Source organism: Panulirus ornatus, chromosome 28 (assembly GCF_036320965.1).
Source record: "Panulirus ornatus isolate Po-2019 chromosome 28, ASM3632096v1, whole genome shotgun sequence".
Taxonomy (NCBI): Eukaryota; Metazoa; Arthropoda; class Malacostraca; order Decapoda; family Palinuridae; genus Panulirus; species Panulirus ornatus.
In genome coordinates this window covers 8,298,295-8,322,658 of record NC_092251.1, presented here as the reverse complement: position 1 = coordinate 8,322,658, position 24,364 = coordinate 8,298,295, and the positions used below count along the sequence as shown (strand labels likewise).

General features: G+C 46.5%; 2 protein-coding genes across 2 annotated transcripts in view; one reads left to right on the top strand and one right to left on the bottom strand.

The window, feature by feature from the left end:
- Nucleotides 1–24,364, bottom strand: part of LOC139757822 (aspartate aminotransferase-like) — a 79,666-nt gene that overhangs the window by 31,682 nt on the left and 23,620 nt on the right. The gene's annotated exons all lie outside the window — the stretch shown is intronic.
- Nucleotides 8,450–23,099, top strand: LOC139757820 (uncharacterized). The gene is made up of 6 exons (XM_071678693.1): nt 8,450–8,660; nt 11,212–11,571; nt 17,835–18,167; nt 18,303–18,563; nt 18,680–19,413; nt 19,585–23,099. Exons 2-5 carry the CDS (start codon nt 11,221–11,223, stop codon nt 19,370–19,372), a joined length of 1,638 nt encoding a protein of 545 aa, XP_071534794.1. The 5' UTR covers nt 8,450–8,660; nt 11,212–11,220; the 3' UTR covers nt 19,373–19,413; nt 19,585–23,099.

Below are 24,364 nucleotides of genomic sequence, written 5' to 3'. Positions count from 1 at the left end.
AAGAGGTAAGGTTATGGAGGAAAAGGTTGCAGGTTAATGACTCAGAGAGGAGGTTGTAGAGGGCAGGTAGGCGAGAGGAAAATAGAGTGAAGTAATAGTGTCCAGGGAGAGAGATGAGTGAACACGGGCATACAATAGTAAGGGAACAGTCCTTGGAGGAGAGGAATTGGTCTGTAAGGACATCTCTAGCAGCTATGCAACTGGAAATTATACACTGAAAAAAGTATTATGCAGTGATCTGTATGGTGCAGGGGTTTCCGTAGAGAAAACAGCCACTGGGATTGCTCCAGTGGTGAGTCGTCTGGTAGGATGTGTTCCTGTGGAGTATCCTCCGAAGGGAAAGTTTCCCAGCGAAGTATACTACACAGTGGGGATCTCTCCCTTCAGGAGCATTTCAGTGGGGAGCATCGAACTTTAAAACTGTCTGGTGGGGAGGACTAGACTGAAGCTTTTCCCCATCTTGTGGAAACCAATTCTTGGGGACCCGTGATGAGGGAGTGACCCACTTGCTGATCCCATCGTCCACTGGGTAGTATGACTCGTGTGTATATCTCCCACAGGAGCTTCTGGACACCCACCAAGGGGGGCGGGGGCGGCGCCACTGTTTCACACGTACCTGGCAACGTGAGGGGATCCTGTGAATTATAACAGTTCACACTCAGTACCCCAGACAATAGACCAGCAGTGACAATTATCAGAATAGCGGTGAAGAGCCCCCTGGCGCCTGTCGCAAGACCCGCAGCTCGTTCAGACAAGAGACACGTTCTTCGCCTGCTTGAAAACCCTAACTGTTCCTCAGCAGCTCATCAGATCTTAAGTATATATAAATGTAAAATAATGACTGTTATCTTGGGAGGGTGTCAGTTCTCGTGACATGTTAATTGGAATCTTACTAACCATCCCTTCAGAATGGGACCTCGTTAAATGCAGTTTAATTAGTGTACTCTACGTTATATCCCCAATAGACATGAGGTAATCATAAATTGTAGCAAGGAATGCGAGTTTTGATGATTATGTCTTCGACATATCATTACCAACTGGTGTTGATATGCATCACGTACCAGCAAAATCCTGTCCATTTCTACAAATGTAAGAAACAATATTAAAGTTCTACAGTTCGCACTGGTGAATTGTGGTCGTCTTGATACTTAATGTTTTACGTAACAATTCAAAAGTAAATTCCTGGCGATGGCAGTGTAGGCATCTCGCTGAATATATACCACACGATCGTGGACGGTGCTGTAAGCACTGCGCAACATTGCCACCAGCTCCATGGGACGCAGTCTGACACGCTGGTCCAATATGTAAGTCAGCTCCTCACTGCCGCTCGCGGCTTCGCTCCCTCCGCATCTCACAAGGAAGTCAATCTTGTTCCTCTGTCATACAAGCGAGGAAGATGATGTTTCTCCAGGTCGTTGTTCTTGTTAGTTTAAGCATGTATGTGGGTCGACGGTTGCCCTGGTCATTATAACCCATACGTCTGAGCAACGGGGATAAGATCGTTAAACTTACACAGGGACGGTGTAATTAAGGTATCGTTGCACGTTATCCGTGGCTGAGTCTTTCATATCCTCCCGACTCGAGGTGTGGAATTGAATCCTGCCATTGACTTGTAACTGGCAAGTATAACATTACGTAAATGGGACAGTTCTTTGCATCTCTCTAGCTGTGAATATGTTATTACTCTAAACATTCATTAATGAACTGGACCGACAAAGAGAACTTAAAAAAAATAAAGAAATCTGAAGTTATTAGATTATTATTCCGAGCCAAAACGTCAAACTACATTTGGGGGGGTGATTAATGACTTAATTACTACAGCATCATTACTTCATTAGACAATTAAATTTGCATCGGTCATTAGTGAGGCAGTCATGCAACTGCTGACAAAGGTTCTCACCACCCACTGTTTGCAGCACCGGCACAGAGACCCTCTCTCATTATGGCATTTACCGCGTCAATCTACGTCGTCGGGTAATACTCATGACGGGTACTCATGACGGGGGAGGGAAGGTGCCTTTAAACCCATTCTCTCGTGTCACAGTGTGGACACGTAAACACGCACGGGTCTTAGGAGTGAAGAGGTGCTTCTTTCTTTCCCCCATCATCACCTACAGTGCCAGAGTAAGCCATCGTGGCACCTGAGGCGAGTGTTTAAATGCCAGGGTGCCTTTCTCTGCTCGGGAACACGGTCACTGGTTCCGCCACAGTCTCAGTCAACATGTAGGTTCCCAGGCACTCATTACGGTATACCCCTGTACATAAACACTCAAGTGTGTATCTCGGTTAATAGGCAACCCCATCCTCTGGTGCCTCAGTACACAGACACCCACAGTGGTGTACCTTAGTTCACAAGACGCCCTGTGAGACCTCATTTCACAGACACTCACTATAGTGCCTCAGAACACAAGGCCCTCACAGTGTTACCTCAGTATACACAGGGCCTTCACAATGGTACCTCAGTACACAGGACCCTCACAGTGTTACCTCAGCATACACAGGACCCTCACAGTGGTACCTCAGTACACAGGGCCCTCACAGTGCTACCTCAGTATACACAGGGCCTTCACAATGGTACCTCAGTACACAGGACCCTCACACTGGTACCTCAGTACACAGGGCCCTCACAGTGGCACCTCGGTACAGAGGTTCCTCACAGTGGTACCTCACTGTACAGGCACCCACGATGGTGACTTAATAAACAAGCATCCCTCTAGTACCTTAGAACACAAGCGCTTAGTTTGGTACCTTCAATATCATTCTAAAAAACTTCATTTACACATTGACTGATAATGAGAGAGGCTCAAGTATTCTACTGTAAATCTTTTACTCTTAGGCATCATCCTAGCCACACACTAGGCCTTTGGTGCCCACCCAGGTAATTTCAAAGTGAAACTTTGCATGTTTCTGCCATGAGTATCGTTTTGATGATCGTTCAGCATCAGGTGCGATCTGAAGGAGGTGTTGATGTGCGTTGGGAGGAAGGGGAAAAGTGCAGTAAAGACGGACGGAAGCTGAAGAGAGAGGGAGAGAGGGGTTAGACGGGAGACGACAATAAGAAGGAAAGACGAAGGAGACAAAGAATCAGATCATGGCATGGAGACAAAGGGGGGAATGAGGATAAGGAAGTCCACAAGGATGGAGTGGAGGAAGAGCCCCACTAACCTGTCCTCTAAGAACAGTTCACATCCGGGGATTCAGTGTCCTCCTATCGTGTATCTGTACGTATTTTTTCAGCATCAATTCACACTCTCATTACAAGTTCACTTACATATAAACCTAAACTTAAAAGCATATTACACTCGTACAGAAACAGACATATTCATACGCAAATATCAGCTCGAACACATACATATAAACACACACACACACACACATATATATAAAACACATACCCACATTTATGAATAAATAAACAAAAATAACGAAAGTTATTATTACATCCTCCTCCTTTATCAAAAGCAATTCTTAAGCTATTATTGTAAGTTCTTAACACGTACACTATCTCTGTACCTACACATGTAGGGGTAGTAGATGCCACGTACACTGTCATCCCTACATTGTATCTAGACTTCAGAAATCAGGTAACTCTCTAGCTGAACCACGAGCTAAACTTAGAGGCGAGTCCTGGTTCGTCGACCGTCCCTCTCCTCCCCCTCCTCCTTCTTCGAGAGAGAGGGTGAGGGAGTGGCGAGTCTAATCGTCCAAGATTGAGTGCACAGCACTACCATTCTTAGCCCACTCATCGGAGCTACTTGGGGCAGAACGTGTCTACAGAAATCCCCCCCTCTTTCTCACTCTCGCCCCTTCTCGTTTGCCTTCCTCTCTTCGGCCTCCCCTTAGTGAACAGTTCCGGGGTTGTTCCTACCGCCACGTAAGGACAGAGGTAGTCTGTTCGCTCCCTTTCCTTCCCCTCGACCCATCGTCTGATGGCCATCTGATAGGCGCACGATACGGACAGAAGTACTGGCGAAGGTCTGATTGCCGGCCGATCAAAAGAACACGCAAGATTTTGAACTGTAAAGTAATATATCTTTATCTTACATATATACAACAGATCTCAGGTCGAGTCACAGTCGATAGTAGATAACAGATCTCAGGTCGAGTCACAGTCGATAGTAGATAACAGATCTCAGGTCGAGTCACAGTCGATAGTAGATAATACCATCAGGTTCAAGTTTTCAGACACAACTGATGACATTGGCATATCGCCCATGGTCATGTGTGTAGGCCAATAGGTTACAGGTTAAGTTAGTTAACAGGTCTGGGCGATGATGAAATTGGATATAAGTCAGGGTGGATTCAAGACAACGAAGGAAATGGATTCTGTGGTAAGACGTAAAGGGAAAACTGCTACTTTGTTACTATAGTTTGGCACTAACAAGTTCTTGTAATCTACTAACTATACATGGGTTGTTCTTGGATTATTCAATAGTGATGGAAAATGGGTCTACCAATGGCTATTGGCACACGTCTATCTACTTCAGTTGGAACTGTTAGTTCCTTTCTAATCACAGTTTTAAGACAGACTACCCAGTGTTATTTCAACGACCTTTTTACCATGTGCAAATGTGGCTAAAGCATCAGCTTCATCATTACTCCCGGATGATATACAACTGTTTGAATCCCGTAGAGTTTTTTTTTAAACAGTGATGCCACATGCCCATCCACCCAGCAACCCTATACCGGGGTATGGTCACTTGGTCAGCCACCTGGAACTGAACGAAAAAAAAACCCAGCCGACTGATCCACGCTTGAACTAGAAAGCTGGAACAGGCCGCAATAGTTGGGTTTCTTAATCTCAGGAGTCAATGAGATCTGCTGAAGAGCGTGCAAAGGAATCCACGTTTCTAACAATCAGAAATATGGACAGAGTGAGATGTAAAGAGAGAGGGAAAAGTGAGATGTGAAGAGAGACACGGTAAAGAGAGAGGGAAAAGTGAGATGTGAAGAGAGAGACGGAAAGCTTCGATCTGCACACACTATAAGAAGGACGATGTTGACGTGGAACAGAAGACTAGAAGGAGTTTCCTAACAAGATGGCACGACTGAACAAATCATGCGTGTGAGGAAGCTATTCTTCAGCATTAAGAGTTGTGGCCTCTTGGAGCGAGTTGAACCAAGAGGAAGTAAATAAGACTCTCACTGTTCAAAAATGAAATGTGAATGAGGGAAATGAGATAAGAGGCCAGGCCCAACGAGTGTCAAGCTCCCTTCTCGTGCCACAAACAGGTAATGGTATCCATCAGTCACCCTCACCCTTACCAGAGTACCAGCTCCTTCATGCTTGTCCCTCAAGGTGCTCGTGGTCCTGTTACCTCCTCTATTTTACATTTATCGGTGATCACCCATCACGACTGGTGGTTTGACTCGATTTCAGATCAGTGACTTGATTAGAATTATTCTGATTTACAGTTCGAAGGGAAAATGTTAAGAGAGTAGTCAGAGGCAACGTAGAACCAGTTCCTGATCCAATATTCACGACAGCAAGAGACACTGCGGTCGAACCAGACAACTCCTGGAGAGTCATTATCTTAGGATTGACGTCGCAACAGCTGTAAATGTTTCCTAGATCGTCCTGATAATAGAAGACGGGTAACTACGGAAATTATACTTGGTTTGTAGGTGATATCAGGGCCGTCGAAGCAGCAATAGGTGAGCAGTGGACTGTCGTGGTAGCAGTAAAAGATCTTCGTAAAGCGGCAAATGGCTCGTGGATCGTCATGGTAGATGTCTTGAGGGTCATGATTTTCCTGGTTGTCGCAGCAGAAGTGGATGACTTCCTGGTCGATGTGAGAGGAACGGATGACTCCTTGGTCGTCCCGACACCACTGGATGTCTCTTTAGTCATCTTGGCCACAGCGGATGACTTCCGGGTCGCTGCGAGAGGAATGGATGACTCCTTGGTCATCCCGACACCATTGGATGTCTCTTTAGTCATCTTGGCCACAGCGGAGGGCTCTTTGGTCGTCGCTACGGGAATGGATGACCCCCTTCGGTCACCATGACAACAGCGGATGGCCTCTGGGGGGGGGCGCCTGCCTTAGCATCAGATGATCTGAGGATCGAAGCAGCAGCAGCAGCCGACGATGGTCGCTGTGACGTGGCAGCCTCACCGTATGAATCTGTAGCAAAGTGATGACTCAACGTGAGTCAAAAGGATGGGAAATCTCCGAGCGGAGTGTCGTCCAAGAGATGTCTTTCCCGTAGAGGACGCCTCGAGTGAAGTGAATCAGCATGACTACCCACGGTTGTAGCGAGTATCAATAATGTCGAGTGGGTCTGATATGTTGTTGTCTGTTACTCTGTGCGTCACGTATATAAGACGTCCAGCACTCACCCTGACCCAGATGGTTAGCAGTGGACTCCTTCCCTGCCTAGTCTGCAGAGACACTCCAACCATGAGACACACCAAAGGGAAAGCTACAGTGAAATCATCCTTCATAAAAGAACGAGTTCGTGATGCTGTGTTGTTTAATATAACTAATTTCATTCGTTCATTCGTATTTATCCTCATGGAGTCTTATCAGAATCACTTCTTATGTTTCTTTACGCCGTCAGCTATCTAACTCAAGGCTTGGGTGCCGTGAGATTCACACGAGAGAACTAGTTAATAAGGCTCACTCAAGGGTTCCTTGGGTATATAGAGATATGACAGCCTTTCCATCTTCAGTAACATCCGATGGAAATGATGCGGTGCGGTTAAGCTCCCGCGACTGATGAAGTTATTGCAAGGGTCTTGGGGATAGCAGGAAGGCGAGGAGGTACATGGATTTTACCCATGCAATGAGAGTCTGAAATGAATGACCTATGCTGAATATATGGACGGGGACAATAGTTGTGATATTTAGGTTTTAGAGTACGTAACTGCCGGGGACATTAAGGTCAAGTTCAAACCACTAACCATAAAAAAACAACTTTAAACCCTTCAGTTGTTAAAGATGATTCTAAATGTACAGCACTTGGGTCTTGGTGAGTGTTGGGAGTGGGGTGAACTGTGGGATGGGAGCTAAAGCGCCATCATTTTAACTAGGAAATATATGGTACTAGCAGACTGACAGGAAGGGAGTCTTCACTGTGTCCAGGGTTCACATAGACAAAGGATGTTGATGGAAGCCAAGGACTTGTAGATAAAGAGCTGGCCAAGTGTTAAGACAAGTAGGGAGGGGAACGAGTGAGTGGTATGGGGAGGGGGAGATGAAACTGGAGAGTGATGAGGATACGTTGCGTCACAGTGGACATTTAGTGTCTGTATAGATAAAATCGTGGGAGGGGGAGGTGGGTGAGGCAGTTTACAGGCGTGTTGAACTGTAGCAAGATGGAAGAGAGCTGGGGACGTTGGGTGGCTGTATGGTTTAATGTACCAGTGCTTGACTTGCGAGGGAACTGGGGGGGTAGGTAGTGTACAGAGATTCGGATAATCATGTTAGGGGCTGAAAACATATGAAAATAGGTACAATTTCTTTGGGCTTGTGAGAGACTCAGGGTGCGAGAGGGAAAGATGAAAGGTCGGCAAGTAAAGATGAGGGAATGGATGCTGAAGTTTTGAGAAAAGCGTTGATAAAGCAGTCTAGAGAGGCTGAAGTTCTGAAGCAAATACTGGGGTGTTTGAAAGGTAAGTTGTATGCGTGTAGGAGCCTTTCAGGAGGGAAACCCTTTCTCCCAATCCTGATGGACGTAGGTAGACGGACGGGGACACACGAACACACTATACCAGAGTGGTAGGGGGACTGACAACTGTGGTATTCAGTTTCTAATAAATTCCGATGAGAAGTGATACGTAGTTCAGACGATGAGACGTGTGTGTGTGTGTGTGTGTGTGTGTGTGTGTCCTTTACCTTGTAGGAAGTTTATCATCGTCCTCAACCTCAAAAGTACCTTGACCCAAACTCCACTATTGTCCACGTTGGCTTTATTCATATATGTATCGTTCACAAGTGACGCTCGCCACTGTTCCTCACATATTAGCAAGATTTTCTGCGTATTTTTGTCTACGTTTCCTCACATCAAATCCACCTAAATCCGGGTTGGATATCCTCCCCCCATACTCATATCAGTGTTATTTTCCTGCATTCTCCTTCTACAACTCTGAAGTTCATAGTATTCGCCAGCCAATAGCAAGCGTCCAAGCTCATAACTTCGTGAATTTAGCCAATCAGTGAGCCGGGAGGTGCGTAGGGAACCGAGCTCAGATATAGTTCATATGGAGACATTTCATATTGCTTTTTAATACCATCAAAGTCGACGTGACCTTCTAATTCTAAACCCTCACCTTTGAAGCTAATATCAAAAGTCTCTTTTGCGATGATCGTCACGTCCATTCTTCCCGAACTGTGAGGAGTTAATTAGAAATTGGGTATACGACTCTCTGGCAACTGCTCAGACCCGCGCACCAAGCCACGGGGATGGGAAGGAAAACGTCAGCTTCAGTATACGCTGCGACCTTTGGGCGGGTGAACGTACGCGTCCCAGCCAGTGTGTGGTTTGTGACTGACTCATCCCAGGACCCCTGTTTACTGGGGTCCTACAGTGAAAGATTTAGTTGAACAGTGAAATCTATCGTGTGGATGTAGTGCCCAAGCCACCACCTCCTTTTTTTGGATACAGCAAGACGCGCGTGTGTGTGTGTGTGTATCAGTAATGTGATGCTATGAAAACTGGTGAGTTTACGTACACTCGTGAATATTGGTGATATAACCCCGTGGCTGTATTGGTGCGGTGGGCGTGTATATACAGTATATACAGTCATTTGTATCAAGGTGCAAAGTGTCATGTAATGTTAATCGTGAGAGAGCTTTAGGGTGATCGTTCTCGCCCAGTGTATTTGAAAGTTTGGTTCGTGACTCCATTCTGTCTTCTCAGGATTGTTGTGAGTGATGTTGTCATGAGTATTAACTTGAACTTCTAAAGGCCATGTGGATAACTGAAGTGCACAGGATACATAAACCGATTCTCATACCTGTTGTTAACCTGTCTTTCTGTTTTCACACACACACACACACACACACACACACACACACACACACACACACACACACACACACACATATTGCATACATGAATGCATCTATTTTTTGTAGTGGCTTCTTATTCCTATATGGGATCCTAACCCCAAACCAAGCAGGTTTTTGTGACTGGTTAGAGCGTTTTACATTTTAAGTAAATGATGAAGAAAAAAGTTATAAGTAGAATATCATCTTTAAAATTAATCTTGTCTTGGTCCCTGCCTATAGTGGCGTGTACGTGTGTGCTTTTGTGTGTAACAGATAGACACAGGCAAAGGTATAATAAGGAAAGTAGATCGATAAATGAGAGGCAAATAAATAGTAACTGAATCGGGAGTAAGAGAGAGAGAGAGAGAGAGAGAGAGAGAGAGAGAGAGAGAGAGAGAGAGAGAGAGAGAGAGAGAATAATAATAAAGAAGAAAAGCTGTATTTGTCTTTCCTTGGTCGTTCTCAGAAAGTGAGGACACGAGAAGACCCTGGTGGCCCCAGTATACAGGGAGACACAGGGGGCTTAGATCGCCCTCATAGGCGGGGAGGCACGGGACCTTTCCTGTCCCCTGTATACGGGGAAGGCGGGGGGTGGGTCGGTCCTCCCAACAGGCAGGGTAGGAAGAGGACCTTAATCGCCCCGGCAGACGGGGAAAACAAGGGACAGACAGAGAACCCTGACCGTAGAAGGTGACCCTTTACCCCTACCTCGCAATGGTTCCTCCGGAGGTCCTCCACTTCTACAGCTCGACCTGAGATCGAGCTATCGTGTTGCTCCTGTGTTCAGTCAGGTTGTTGGAGGCCACAGACCATAGGCTTACGTAACCATCACTCCCTGATTGGTCTGGTGCACGTTTTAGATACTCATCTTGGTAGATAATGTCTTAGGATTTTAAGCTCTAGATGTGCAAGATTTGTAATTGGAGGCGCCTTTCGACTGAACTAGTGCTATTTTGTTTTCAAAGCCTGGTGTTCCACTGGGGCACTATTTTTCGGTAGCTTACTGGCCAAGAAATGCCTTCTTGCAAGACATTCCAAATGCATAGTTATACTCTCTCTCTCTCTCTCTCTCTCTCTCTCTCTCTCTCTCTCTCCCTAGAGTATGCATCCTCAGTGTTTTCTACCCTGTCATGCCAGCCAGGAGGGGGCCGTCCTCGCTAACTTATAATGTTTCCTCCTCAACACTCTTGTTTTACCTCAGCAACATTCCACTCGCCATTTGTGGCAAGTTTCCCTTGAACTTGCGTACTAGACGAAGCTGCAGCTCTCGCCCATTGCTCTTCCTGCAATACATAAATATGTCTTTCCAACGCCCTTACATCTGTCGGCACCACGATCTTCATCCTGTCTGTCCAGTTCCTCTTCAAGTTTCTCTTTCGTTTACTCTTATTTTCACACACGTAGTAAGTAGTGACACTGATGACTGTTCTCTGAAAGATCCATTTCATGACATGTTTCATGGGCCATACCAGCGCCTTCGCTTTTCCACAAAATACTCTTGTATTCCTCTACCCAAATTAATGCAGAGTCTGACTGCACTTCTACTCCATTAATATTTCTTTTAAATAAAAAAAAGGATAAAGGAAGTGCACCAGAAGAATTTTTGTTTCCTTTTTTTTTTCCAATGGATTCAGTTTCTATCGTTAGTGTTCATTTATGTGCCAGGATGCCACTGATCTTCTGTATCTGTCAGCGTCAAAGGTCTTGCAACTCCCGTCACCAGACTAAATGATATGGGTTAGAATTGCATTTGGAGGATCAAAGCTCACTGAGCATCTTTATCTCTCCCTCTTTAAGTATGATACGAGATTCGAGATGAAGAACACTGTAGGAGAAGCATTGTCATGGAGAGGGTGGTCGTCACAGGCCAACATGAGCTATATACATAGAATACGAGTGTATACGATCTCAGAATTATCTTGAACACCTGAAGGAGGCGTTCAAGACTGTTAGAACACCTGAAGGAGGCGTTCAAGACTGTTAGAACACCTGAGGGAGGCATTCAAGACTGTTATAACTTGAAAGTTCATGACCTTCGTTGTTGATTGATGAGTTAGGCTTTTCAAAGTGTGACTGGATCATCGTGAGGTGTTTTAGGATTGGTTAGAGTCGGGGATAAAGGTGAATGGACCCTGGCAGTTGATAGCCTTAAAGACCACGTAATTACCCAACCACGACAGCATTTTTAACTCGTAGTTTTTTCCTTATTTCTCCTCAGATCACGACTATGTTGAAGCACGTGACATACCGGTCCACCTCGTCCTTGGGTCGAGCGTCTTCCGACCTCAGCTGTCGGGGCTCGAGTGTGAGCCCCGACACCATGAGCCTAAAGGGTGACCTCCCTTCCTCGCCCGAGCTGACCCTCAAGGGCAGCAACGACCTCGTGTCCCCAGACACCATGTCCCTGAAGGATGAAGCTCTGTCGGACACCATGTCCCTCAAAGGGGGCATGACCCTCAAGAATTTCCCCTCACCGGACACCATCAGCCTCCACTCCACCTTGAGCTTCTCTTCCCTGGCCACAGGGAGGCTGTCGTCCAGGTGCTCCTCCACCACGTCCCTCACCGAGCAGCAGACGGTGAGTGTCGAAGTTGCCAGAGTTTAAATTTTCCTTCTCGTATCCTCGAAGGAGGAGCTTCCCCTATTTTCCTAATTTTTTACTGGTTTTCCTACATTGAAGTTCACTCTTTCCAACACTGCTTGTTCACACCTCAACAGTGCTTCTTGTGTGATACACTTCTGTTTTCTATTCATCAATCACTCCTTAATGTGTTCTTGTATGACTTTTTTCTGGCCATGTTAGCAATGTAATCGCTCTATCTGTGTTCCATATACTCCTGTTACTTTTCCATCTTTCAAAACTTGGCATTGAATTAAATCTTCCGTATGGACTGCGTACGTATATGGACTGCGTACGTATAAGGACAACGTACGCACTGTTGTTTTCATTCGCGTATTCCTTGTCAAATGTCCCTCCATACCATTTTCCTTCCATTTTCCTTAAGTTTTCTTTACGTGTGTACTTCCCCATGTTTTATGAATCTCCAATATTTCCTGGTCATTCTCTCTCCCTTTTACCCCCATCTTTATTCAACTATTCATTATGTTGTTACTGTGCTCTTCCATCCTTCATTAGCCTTTTCCCTAAAGAATGGGAACATTAAACTACAATTATCTCCGTTCCCCACATTACCAAGTTAGCACCAGGTAACAAAGAAAGATTCATCCTTTCACATACACATATGTATACATGTACATATTCATACTTGCTCGCCTTCATCCATTCCTGACGACACCCCACCCCAGAGGGTACCAATATAAATTGTTGAGTTGTCTCAGTCCCCTAGAATAACCATTATGAAACGGCCTTCTCCTTAATCGAGCCCTTGGGTTACGAATGCCAGTTCTCAAGCACTGGGGACATGAGGAAATCGTGTCTTAACAGTACCATCCCCAACAGGCTGTGTTAACTGACTATACGGGATAGATAAATATTGGAGGACCGAGTCTTCTTGGAAGATACAGGTCATTGAAGGAGGTCAGTTGTCCCTACGCTTAAGTAAATGGGTTTCCTGCCCTGTACCAGCACCATCTCAGTTCCTGACGGCGCTCCCCTAGCAGAATTAGGCCTCCGGATACGGGACGACCACACTCCCCTCTAGTCACTTGTCCTGACCTGAACGAGGTACCTTATTCACACAATACTATTGTATCCAGGGAAGCTTGATTAAAAGCTGTCGTCACATGCAATCCTCTCAATAAACCACGTACTTTTCTTGTGTAGATTTCTGGACTCAAGTTGAATCATTGTAAAGGCCATAGATGAGCACATTCAAGTGCTCTTGCACCTGCAACAGTAGGTAACAAGAGGTGGCACGTCCCACAGTTTTGGTAGCCGAGTGAGGCCCACCGCCCCGTGAGCGGCCGCTGTACACACACACACACACACACACACACACCACTCTAGTTAACTTTCGCCAGAGACCTCCAGCACCACGCCTGCGCCCTAGACCCACATCTCGGCCGATCAGGAGTTGGTCTCTCGCAGTCTGCTCCTAGCGAAAGGCAAGGGACAGCCTCGGAACTAAAGGGGCTTGTTTCCTATAATGCTTGTTAGACGTGGTGACCAGGTTACCTAATGAGATCTACATTCATAGGGTGATTTGAGAGGAATATCCCATGGAAATGTTGAGAGGTGATTATGGGCTTCGAGCAAAGAGAGATACTCTGTTCACAGGTTGCCCTGTATGGAGTGACCAAATAGAGGAAACTGTTGAAAGTCATGGAAGACTGGAACTGACAGACCACTACGACCATAACTAATCCCAGCTGTAGAGAGAGAGAGAGAGAGAGAGAGAGAGAGAGAGAGAGAGAGAGAGAGAGAGAGAGAGAGAGAGAGAGAGAGAGAACTGCCACGCCCCTCCCTGAGTTGCAGGTCGAGAGGAGACACTGGTGAGGCTCTCATACTTTGGTTTTGAAAGTCACATCCCCTCTCTAGGTCTTCAGCCTAACGCATGTCTTCTGCCGTTTTCTTGGCACTGGAGCAATCGAAAACGGAGCCTTTGATTTACCGAGTCAAATCTGCCACTCGTACATCAGTGTTATTCTCAGTTTTGTGTGAAGTGATGATGTATTGTAAACTGGCCACACCCAAGGTATAAGCCGCCAACACCCGTGTCCTGAATGGACCTCACCTCAGCCATCAGGATAGACGTAGTATAGACCATATCCTCCAGTGTTAGCATACCAGACATGCCTAATAACTATGAGAAAACACCTATATTTTTACTCAATTCCTCAACTCTTTTTTCCTTCCTAAATCATCCCAACTTGATTTTTTTTTCTCAACCATCTATTTCTTTTATCTAATGCCAGTACATCTAAAGGGAACGTCACACTGCTAGACACGAAGAGTAGGTGTTACAGATGAAGTACTGACCCCTGCCATTCCTATATATTCCCTCCTGCTTCATTTTTTCCTCATCCGTGGCTTCTGGCTCTTGAAACCTACTTGTGATCGGCTCCGTTCATCTTGACCACCTCAATTCTGATTTACGACGAAGGAAAGGTTGACCGTCTCTGTGAAAGCTGCCGTTGTGGCAGATTTCTCATTGTAAGTGAGAGGGGGATGAGTCTGTAAGAAAGGGTTCACCTCTTCACTGTGGGAGGGGTGATGCACATATCCTTTCCACCCAGTTTGTCTTAAGATCTTTCATGTCTCGTTACAGCAGTGTAGAAGTTCGCGCTAGATGCGCAAAGCTTATCTCGTGAGACACTTTCCAGACCTCGCCCACCTGGATAAAACACCTTCTCCTCTCTCTCGCACACCTGCCGTAGCCCACGAGATTATAAACACGTTCCTCGTCCACGCCCATTAGGTACAATGCCCGCTTACCTACCCACCCGCCCACACTGACCAGCGAAACAACATGCACCCACTAACCTGCTCAACGTCTATGGGTAAATACACTCGCGCCCACTCGTTCTCCGAGGTCTCACCCGCATCCAGCCGCGCTCCGAAGCCCATGTTAATAAGGCACATGCCTACACACCCATACGCTGAGAAAACAAACCCGCACATACACTCACCCACGCCTACCCACTCACGCCCACTTTAGCTCGGTGTTCGTGGTATGATTTCCTCTTGGTTAAGAACACAGGTCCCACCCTTTAGCCCAGCTTGGAAATGTGTGTGTGTGTGTGTGTGTGTGTGTGTGTGTGTGAGGTAAGCAGAGAGATAGATAGATATCCCCACGTCCATTTTCTCTTCCACTCCAACAGTGTCGTCAATATTTTATCTTTCTCTCGCAATTCTGGTCGATGACCCGAGGTCTACTCGTTGTGTTTCCGCGTCCCACAAGAAAGCAAAGAGACAATCTTACTCTTCGCTCTACTTATGAAAAAAAGAATTTAAAGTTCTCTTCCAAGTAATTAAACCCATTCTTCCATTTTCCTAGTGGGATGAAAAGAGGTGAAATCTGTCACTTAATCTTCACCTTTGACCCTATGAGAAAAATACAAGACAGTGGGGATTGTCTTCACGGTCTCATAAGCACACTCGAAGAAAACGAGGTGCGAGGGGGCCACACCCCCCCCCCCCCTCCGCAGTGGCTCCCAGTTTGTGATATGCATACAAGTGGTGGACAGTGTTGTGTGCTGAGGTTGTATACATCATGACGTGTCGCTGACCCTAAAGGCCGTTTTCTGTTAAGAAATTTCCTGTTATTCCCGTAAGGACAGACTACCCTGGACTTTGGCGACCACAGCCGTGCTATCTGTTGACCTTATGGCGAAAGGTGCGCTTCTGGCGGGGATGGGGGTAGCCAGTGTAGCCACATTTGGTTCTCTCTCTCTCTCTCTCTCTCTCTCTCTCTCTCTCTCTCTCTCTCTCTCTCTCTCTCTCTCTCTCTCTCTCTCTCAAACACACACGTAGTACTGTCACTTGCACCAGGAAGTGGTGACGTACTGCGATCATGGCGTTAATTCAGACGATTCTCAAACGCAGTACAGTTTTGAGGTCCTTTATGACTGGCTCTGAGGAGTGTGATGCATGCCTGATGACCTTCAACACCAGCGTGTGGCACGCGGGCGTGGCCCTACCTCACCACCTGTCGTCAGCAGATGGTGTTGGCGGCGATGTCAGAGGGAGAGAGAGAGAGGGAGGGAGAGCTGGGCTTACAACCCTGAATCACTCACCAGCGGAAAATCAGGCAATCAAGGGATACAAAGGCGGGCAGATGGAGTGGTGGAGGCGAGGGGAGGGAAGGAAGGTTGAGGTGTTCGGGGGGTGATGTCGTGGGGTGGGGTCGGGTAGGTGTCTGGGGGGAGCTGGCGGCTGGAGTAAGGTCTGAGGTGGCTTGGGTAGCAGGTGTTGGGAGGGGGTTCGAATCCTGGAATCGGCTTCGGGTGAGGTGTGGATAGCGTTACAGGGATGACTTGCAGTGGGGAGGGATGAGTGTTGGGTACCTCAAAGATTGATCTGGGGAGCTGGAGGATTGACAAGGGTAGGGATCATATTTGGGGGTGCGGGCTGATATACCAGATAACTACCATCTAGATACCTAGATATACTAGATAACTTATGGACTAGATAACTAGATATACTAGATAACTCCTTTTTTTGGCCGCAAGAGCATGGAGTATACCGCGCAACCCTACGCTAAAGACGATCCAGAGTGCACAGAAGGTACAGAGACTTGCCCCAGTGACTAACATTACAAGGAAATGGTATAAGCCAACACTTGACAAGGACTGACCTACAGTAGATGAACTGTGTTACAAGCTGCACACTATGTGAACTTTGTTACATGATGTACACTATGTGAACTGTGTTACAAGTTCCACACTATGTGAACTGTGTTACAAGTCCACACTATGTGAACTGTGTTACAAGTCGCACACTTATGTGAACTGTGTTACAAGCTGCACACTGTGTGAACTTTGTTACATGCTTTACACAGTGTGAACTGTGTTAAATGCTGCACACTATGTGAACTGTGTCACAAGTTGCACATTATGTGAATTGTGTCACAAGTTGCACATTATGTGAAATATGTCACAAGTTGCACACTGTGTGAATTTTCTCACAAGTTGTACACTATGTGATCTACTTAGAAAAGCCGAGTAAAAATGATTGCATCGTATGTCAAGACCATCAGTAAACTGTCTACAACAGGCGATTGAAATATATGAACAGTCATTTGAAACCCATGATGAAGAATAAGGTTTCCTCAATCTTATTCAATTTAGCCAATTCATTCAGCCAGTCTATAAAGTACAATGTGTAGTGCGACTTGAGGCAACAGAGTAGAAAATCTCAAAGTCGAGTAAACGTCAGATCGGAAGAGTGTAGAAGCTAATGAAAGTCATCTAAATAATGAACAAAATCTCTTAGTCCTCCGCTGCTTAAGAGAATAAAGTCATAAGTTCCTTACGATTAAGGATAGCGGGCACACAAAGACTTACGTCACCGGAGTACAGATCAAACCGAGGGGAAACTGTAAAGATGTTGCCTCCTGCTGCGACAGATGTCTTCGCGTCAGGAACCCGTTGGGACACGAAGAGAGCTTGCTGGATCGCCTGGGACAGGACGAGTGAGCAGTGTCCTCTGCTGCTGAGTGTCATCTTGTCCCCGATGCTTTCGAAAAATGCCCCTGAACCTGTTCTGCCCCACCTGGGGGAAATAGTTCGTGCTTCGCCGCCGCCCCTCCTCCTCCTCCTCCTCCCCCTGTTTCCTGCCTTTACCTACTCCCTCCTGCCACTGGAGGGAACCCCCCACACACCCCTCATACCCTCCCCGTCACTGCTGCCTCCTGCCAGTGCCCAGAAGCAGTGCCCGGAGCGACGCGACCTCCGACCTCCAAATAACCTTCCCGACCTCCACTTTTTTGTCACGTGACCCGGCATTCCTGGCGTGACCTCCGACCACCCGCGGCTACTGGGGCAGACGCAGCGTGGGCTCGGGCCGTAGACGCAACACGCCCCTCTGGGTTCCCGAGCCTCGCTGGTACCCCGAGCCGGGTCATGGATCTGGGGTATAGTGGATAGGGGAGGGGGCTTTGTCTACTATTTACACACACACACACACACACACAAGTACCATGGTTATATACATTGTTTTACTGCTCGTTATTGACAACATCAACCTTATGAATCCCTCTGCATAGCAGCTGCTTCTATTTCTCTAATGCTAGTATATAAAGGAACACTGACCCTTCTATAGGTACCTTACAGTCTGTCTTAACCTCGCTATCTTTCCTATCTGTTGTGTGTATAGTCGGTTGTATACACCAAGTTACGTCCGCATCTCTAACTTACTTTGTTCCTCGTCTCCTCCTGCAGACGCCCGTGAAGGTGTACCTTCGTTCGTTACGGCCCGACATCGAGTACAAGACGGTGAGCTTGTCATCGACCACCACTTGTCGTCAGTTGATCATCATGCTCCTGGCCAAGTTCCGATTACGACACCGCGACCCCAACTTGTTCTTCCTGACGATGGAAGTGGTGGTGCGAACCCCCGGGGGCGGCGCCCCTGCCCGGCGCCTGCTTGTGTTGGAGGACCACGCCTGCCCCGCTGAGTTACAGCAGTGCCGCCCACGAGGGGAGGCGCGCTTCAGCGTGGGCGTGCGACGGGGTGGTCTCCTACGAGTACACGACTCGATCTTGATGGCTGGGGTGAGTGACGGCATTCATTAACCTGATCAGTTTTACGTTGATATGTAAGCATGATAAACCTTGGTACTCGAAGACCTAGTCTCTATTACCATCACCTCTGTTACTAGAGCTCCTCTCCCTTTCTCTTCCCAACAGTCGCAGTACAAGTCGCTGCTGGTGTCCTACCGCACCACGGCAGAGGAGTTGGTCCAGCTCCTTCTGAACTGCTACAGCAATAAGGACAACCCCAAACACTACACGGTGCATGAAGTTAACAAGAACCCCTACAGCGATCGTCCGCTTCAGCCGGACGAATGTCCGCTGCTGGTGCAGAGCGAATGGCCCAGGGCGGCCAGGGCCAATATGGCCTTCGTCCTCCGCCGCAATGTTAACTACGCCCTCAGCCTCAAGTCCAGAGTAAGTAAAATATATAAGCTAGGAAAAGATCCTCTCTTGAAAGACTTGAAATTCCTTGACAGTAATCTGACATTTGACGATATGGTGTCTTCATTTCACGTCTCTTCTCCTTCCAGCTATCGTGGCGACGCAGTCTGGACCAGTCGAGCACTGACACCGAGTCAGAGCACGAGGAACACAACACAACCATCGGCAGCCTCATCTCAGCCTCCAGTGTCTCATCAGCTCTCAGCATCTCATCCCACGGTAGTATGTCGTCAACCTCCAGTGTGTCTTCGAGAGAAAGCTCGTCCTCGAACGTCAGTGAATGCTCCGATGCCTCCTCTTCTTCGGGAGTGTCATCAGCGTCCTCGCCCATGGCATCCCCAACGCCCTCGCCCACGAAGACCTCTCCTCTCTCTTGTGCCGTACAATCATTAGAGAAAAAGGGCACCGCAGAACTTCCCATCCCTTCAATCGTCACCTCGAAGCCACCGACTCCGCCGACGACTAAAATCACAACCGTAAGTTCAGTCACCAAAACTACAGCTATGCCTCCTACGCCGGTTCCCAGAACCATACTGAACACCGCGACCTCCACAGCGAAGAGCAAATCCCTGCCGACGCTATCGTCTCCCCCGGAGAACCACACCAGCTCCTCCGCTGATTGTGCTACAAGCACCACCACGTGTTCATCCACATCCACCTCCGTCTCCACCTCCACAGCCACCACGGTAACGTGTGGAGGTCAAAAGGGAGAATCCCGTCCACCTCCTTTACCGATTAGAAGAACATGTTGTCGGAACTACGAGAACTGCTTCTACATCTGAGCCCGTTTACTGAAGCCGATGTTTTGATGCCAAAGATTAGAGTAAGTTCTCTTCCTCAGTGTTTCCTTCGTTATATTGTTGGTTATATGGCCGTTTGAGCGACGTTATTCATTGTAAAATGAACATCTATGAACACTAGGCTGATGGAGTAAAGTTTCCCTTGTTTCCACCACCTGTTCAGTGTTCTAATGTGTCCCTCTCCCTTGTTGCAGGTCATAGCTCAGAGTGAGGTTAGTTCCTCGTACCGAACCCTGTGGAGAGGAGTCAAGGGGTGGTTTCTGATGCGTCTTACGCAGGTATGAGATGCTCATACGCTTCACAATGGACGTGCGTAGTGCTGAAGAAGAAAATGTGATTTTTTTCTGGTGCTGTGTTGTACGCAGATGAAACTGTGAACAACGAATTAAGTCGTAATATACCAAAGTGCGCAAGGAGGGGAAAAAAACACTCCCGCAAAACATTGAATTTTTCCGTGCCACGGGTCACCAGAGGTCACCGGGTCAGGCACCGGTGGCACCACCTTGAACAATATGTGACCCTGAACTTGGAGGGGGAAAAAGGTACAACGGTTCCTCGTCCTCCTCCTCCTCCTCCTCCTTCAGTGTGAGTTCCGGCGACCTGGTACACAAGGGGGCGCTAAGTATACTCGGCGTCATGGGAAGCCATCCCACCCTAACCCGGCCCCGGCCCCGCCCCGTCATGGTGGCACAGCCCTCCCCCAACTAAAGGTCACAGGCGGGGCGCAGATGGGCTGATTGCTCCGCGCGGTGGCAAGGGTGTGTGGAGGTGAAGAAGACTCAAGAGTTTTAACTGGCGTTACAGTTGCATGGGGGTAAGGGAATGAGAAATGGTGGTTTACCTACAGGTAGTTTACGGTCATTGTTAGGGGGAGACGAGTGTCTCAAAGCAGGTGCTATAGGTCATGGGTCAGTAACCCATGATAGGTAGATCATGGGCCAGTGACCCATTGCAGTGGATCATGGGATAGTAAGTCCCTTTCATCCCTCATAACAACAGCCTTTGTCCCTCTGACATCCCTCCCCCTTGCGGTCAACACAATACAAACATTATCTCTCTTTCGTTATTGTGTGTTGTCTCTACTTCCACACCCCTGACTCACGTCCTAAGCCTCAGAGTCTCTTTGTTATACTCTCTCTCGTCTACTGGAGGAATACTCGTCACTCGACACTCACCTCCAGTCCAATGTCGCCCTCCCTTCCCTTCGCTTTGCAACCCCTCCTCCCGCTGCCTGCCTGGCCCGCCTCCCGCGTATCGTGACCCGGGTATACGAGCCCTCCGTGCTGCTCCATTACACAACACATCATGGTCGTGCAGGAGCGGCGCGCTGGTGGAGGAAGGAAGCTCTCTTTATCTTCGGGAGGCCGATGATCACCACTTTAAGAGAGGCGACAGTTTAACACCTTATTGTCTAGAGTCTCTGATGAGGGGTTATGCGTGGCGCAGGCCCCGACCTGCCAAGGGGCTTCCTATTCCACTTGGTGCGTGTTTCTACGGAACGGCGTTGATCCCAGAGAGCGGAGGGTAGGGAACTTTGTGAATATAGAGATGGTAGCTAATATCTTGGAATTCAACATTCCTACTTCCCCCCTTTTTTATCCTCCTTTTCACCCATTCCCTATCTATTACCTCCCCTAGTCCCTCCAACCTCTGCATCTTATACGGCGAGGTCGAGCGTCCTTCTCAAGACCAACTTCAGGTCGCCCTCAGCCTCTCGTATATATGTATTAGCGCACCAAATATATTCTCGAGACCTGTTCATAAATAGCCTAGGTGTCTAGTGCTCTGATTTCTATGATAGTCAACCTCTAAGTCATAACCAATTAGTAATTAGGATGAGAAACGCTAACCAGTACAAACAACGCTCTCTTTTCTTGTGTCGATCGCCAGATTTATGCTAAAATATGTGAATGGAGTCCCTCTTTTTCTCTCCCTACCCTCACCACAACCTCCTCACCTCGATAGAGGACCCATACAAGTGGCATCAACGAGGCTGCTGTGTGTAGTAGCTTTACCCTCTCACACAACGCCCTCTGAACCCCAGGCCCCGCGGTGAGGAGGGGGTGAGTTGGTGGAGTGTGTGGGGTTCTCAAGGGCTTTGGACCCTGTGTGTGTGGATGAAAGACTAACATTCACGAACGCTAGATTATCATGCCAGCTTTCGCATCCAGTCTTGGCGAGGATTGCCTGTTCATGTGCAAGGGTCAGTTAACCACGACATTTATAAACCAAGTCAGCCAGTCACTTCTCAGAACAACTTCTTCTCACTCTTAAGTGACTGTCATTGTATGGCTAGGACAGTCAGTGGTACAATTACGTTCATCACCAGGAACTAAATAAAAAAAAAATATATATAAATGTTTGTTCCAACTAGTTTTATCATTTTTATTATCACTCTTGAATGATGAAGTGTCGAAATTAGTTCTTATACTTGTCTACATCGTATAAGAATTTCTTAAGTTTATCCTTAATTGACTCTTAACGATTCAAGGAAGAGATGTAAGTCAAGTGATTGAAGAAAGGTCATGTTGTATGGCACATATAGTTATCAATATATTGCTGACGTTTTCATAACTTTTTTGTGGGCTAGTTTTAAGCCTGACCTTTGCACTAACAGCTAGTATCCCACTGCTAGTTCATATCCTTTCCTTGGTTATAAGGTGATAGTCAGGTATACAAACGTGGCATTGCTTAGATTAGTTTACTCAAGGTAGAAGAGCGTCGATTTTTAGCATATATATATATATATATATATATATATATATATATATATATATGTATATATATATATATATATATATATATATATATATATATATATATATATATATATATATATATATATATAATGTGCTAGAATACATGCACAATTTTAGCGTTGAGACATTTGTAGCTATACTGTGTTCAAAGAAAAACCTATACAGTATTGAAGTCTTTGTAAACATCACGAACTCTCATGAAGCACAAGTCCACTCAGGAGACACATGGTGGACTTGTGAGTCTACTTTTCCTGATTCAGTTCATTGTGAGTCGTACTCTAGGCTGGGTAACACAGTGCCTGTGAGTAAGTTAATAAATACAGTGAGAAGAGACTAACACACGTTCTGTTTCCCTTTCATGTTCTCATTTGATGCATTTGTGAGCCACTCTGAGAGTACGAACGCCTATAGTTACGGTGAGAAAAGACTCACACACATTCTGTTTCCCTTTCATGTTCTCATTTGATTCATTTGTGAGCCACTCTGAGAGTACGAACGCCTATAGTTACGGTGAGAAAAGACTCACACACATTCTGTTTCCCTTTCATGTTCTCATTTGATGCATTTGTGAGCCACTCTGAGAGTACGAACGCAACGTCAATGTCCCGGAATTACAGTCTATTGTATTGTTTACGAAGAGGCTGAGTTTGTGTACAATTTCTGCTTCATTTGCCAGTTATTGTAGTTAATGTCTAATGTCTTACGTTCATCCATTATTCAACCTTTGAATAATGGAATGCACGTCCACTGCATCAGTATGTTCATTAATTACGAGTCACGTACCGTATACTACAGTAAGTCTTTGATGTGTTCAATGTTACTTTCCTGTAATTATGTATATAAGATTGTACATAGACTATTCAGTGTTAAAAGAATTACACATATTTATATATATATATGAATATATATATATCCAAATGTACCGCAATAAAATACTCTACCTGTTATAATTTGTTTACTTGGCTCCATATTTATTAACTTTACGTCTTTTATAATAGGTTAACTTTTCGTAGTACAGCATCATCGAGAGGATTTTTATATATCAAATTTGCGTCATCTTAATACTTCCTTAAAAAGAAAAGGTTTTACTAGTAATAGACTCAATCAGAAGCGATCAGATCCTCCATATGGTTGGGTAACTTATGACTCCTCTACAACAGAAAAGAGATCATTGAACTTTGAAACTGTTGCCTTGAGTGAATGAATGAGCATTAGATAAAGGATGAGGTCATCGCAAGTGCAATTGGTTTGGCGTCAAGAACACGCCTTAGAGCGCTCCTCCTCCATTCAATGTGGGTTCAGGACGTGAGTGCTGGACGTGGAGTGTCAAAAGATCTCGAACTCTAAAAGACTTGATGGCAAGATGACCAAACTGATCTACGATGCCTCTCGACCGACCAGTTCCTCCTCAACGGCTTCCGAAACACTTGCAGGAGTAGCTTGTGGCTGACAGAGGGGGACATAAATACCTATAAGTGTTTTATATAGGTCTCTTACGAATCATTTTAACCTCACATCATTGTAGCGTTAAAGGATCAAAGGCTGACGACCAAATACATGAAACCAAACGTCCTACCTTGCTGAGCTCAATTTTTGTAAGGGTACAGTAATTTCAAGACGTTCCATAAGACTTTAGTCAAGTGTTGCGACGTACACAAACACCTAGCGTCAAAATCCTAACGTTTAAGAAGGATTCTAATCTCCATAAAAGGAATCTAGGATGATTACGACTACTGTTTGTGGTGTTACATTTCCACAACCTCGCTAATCAGCATCGAGAACAATGCGAGGATGATGGCTCTCAGTAATGATACTGTACGACAAGGAATTGATATCATCCTCAAAGATCTAGAATGATTCTAGAGAGCGATGTGAAACGCCACCGTTTCAAGTGAAGCTGATGCATGGAGTTATGCTCCAACCTAATTCCCGTTGCGTGAAACACGTCCTATCCCCGGAGAGGAGACCCTGCTGTCCTCTTTTCCCAGGACGATCGTCAGTATGGAGAGGTATTTCGGTGCAATGTCGACTGAGGCAATAAAGATAATGCTATCAGGGGAGGCCAATGGTTCTGGTCTGCTATAACACATACCACGCGCACCAGAGACGAAGTCTCCAACAGTCATCACCCACACCAGAGCTCCAGCAGTCATCACCAACACCAGAACTCCATCAGTCATCACCAACACCAGAACTCCACCAGTCATCGCCAACA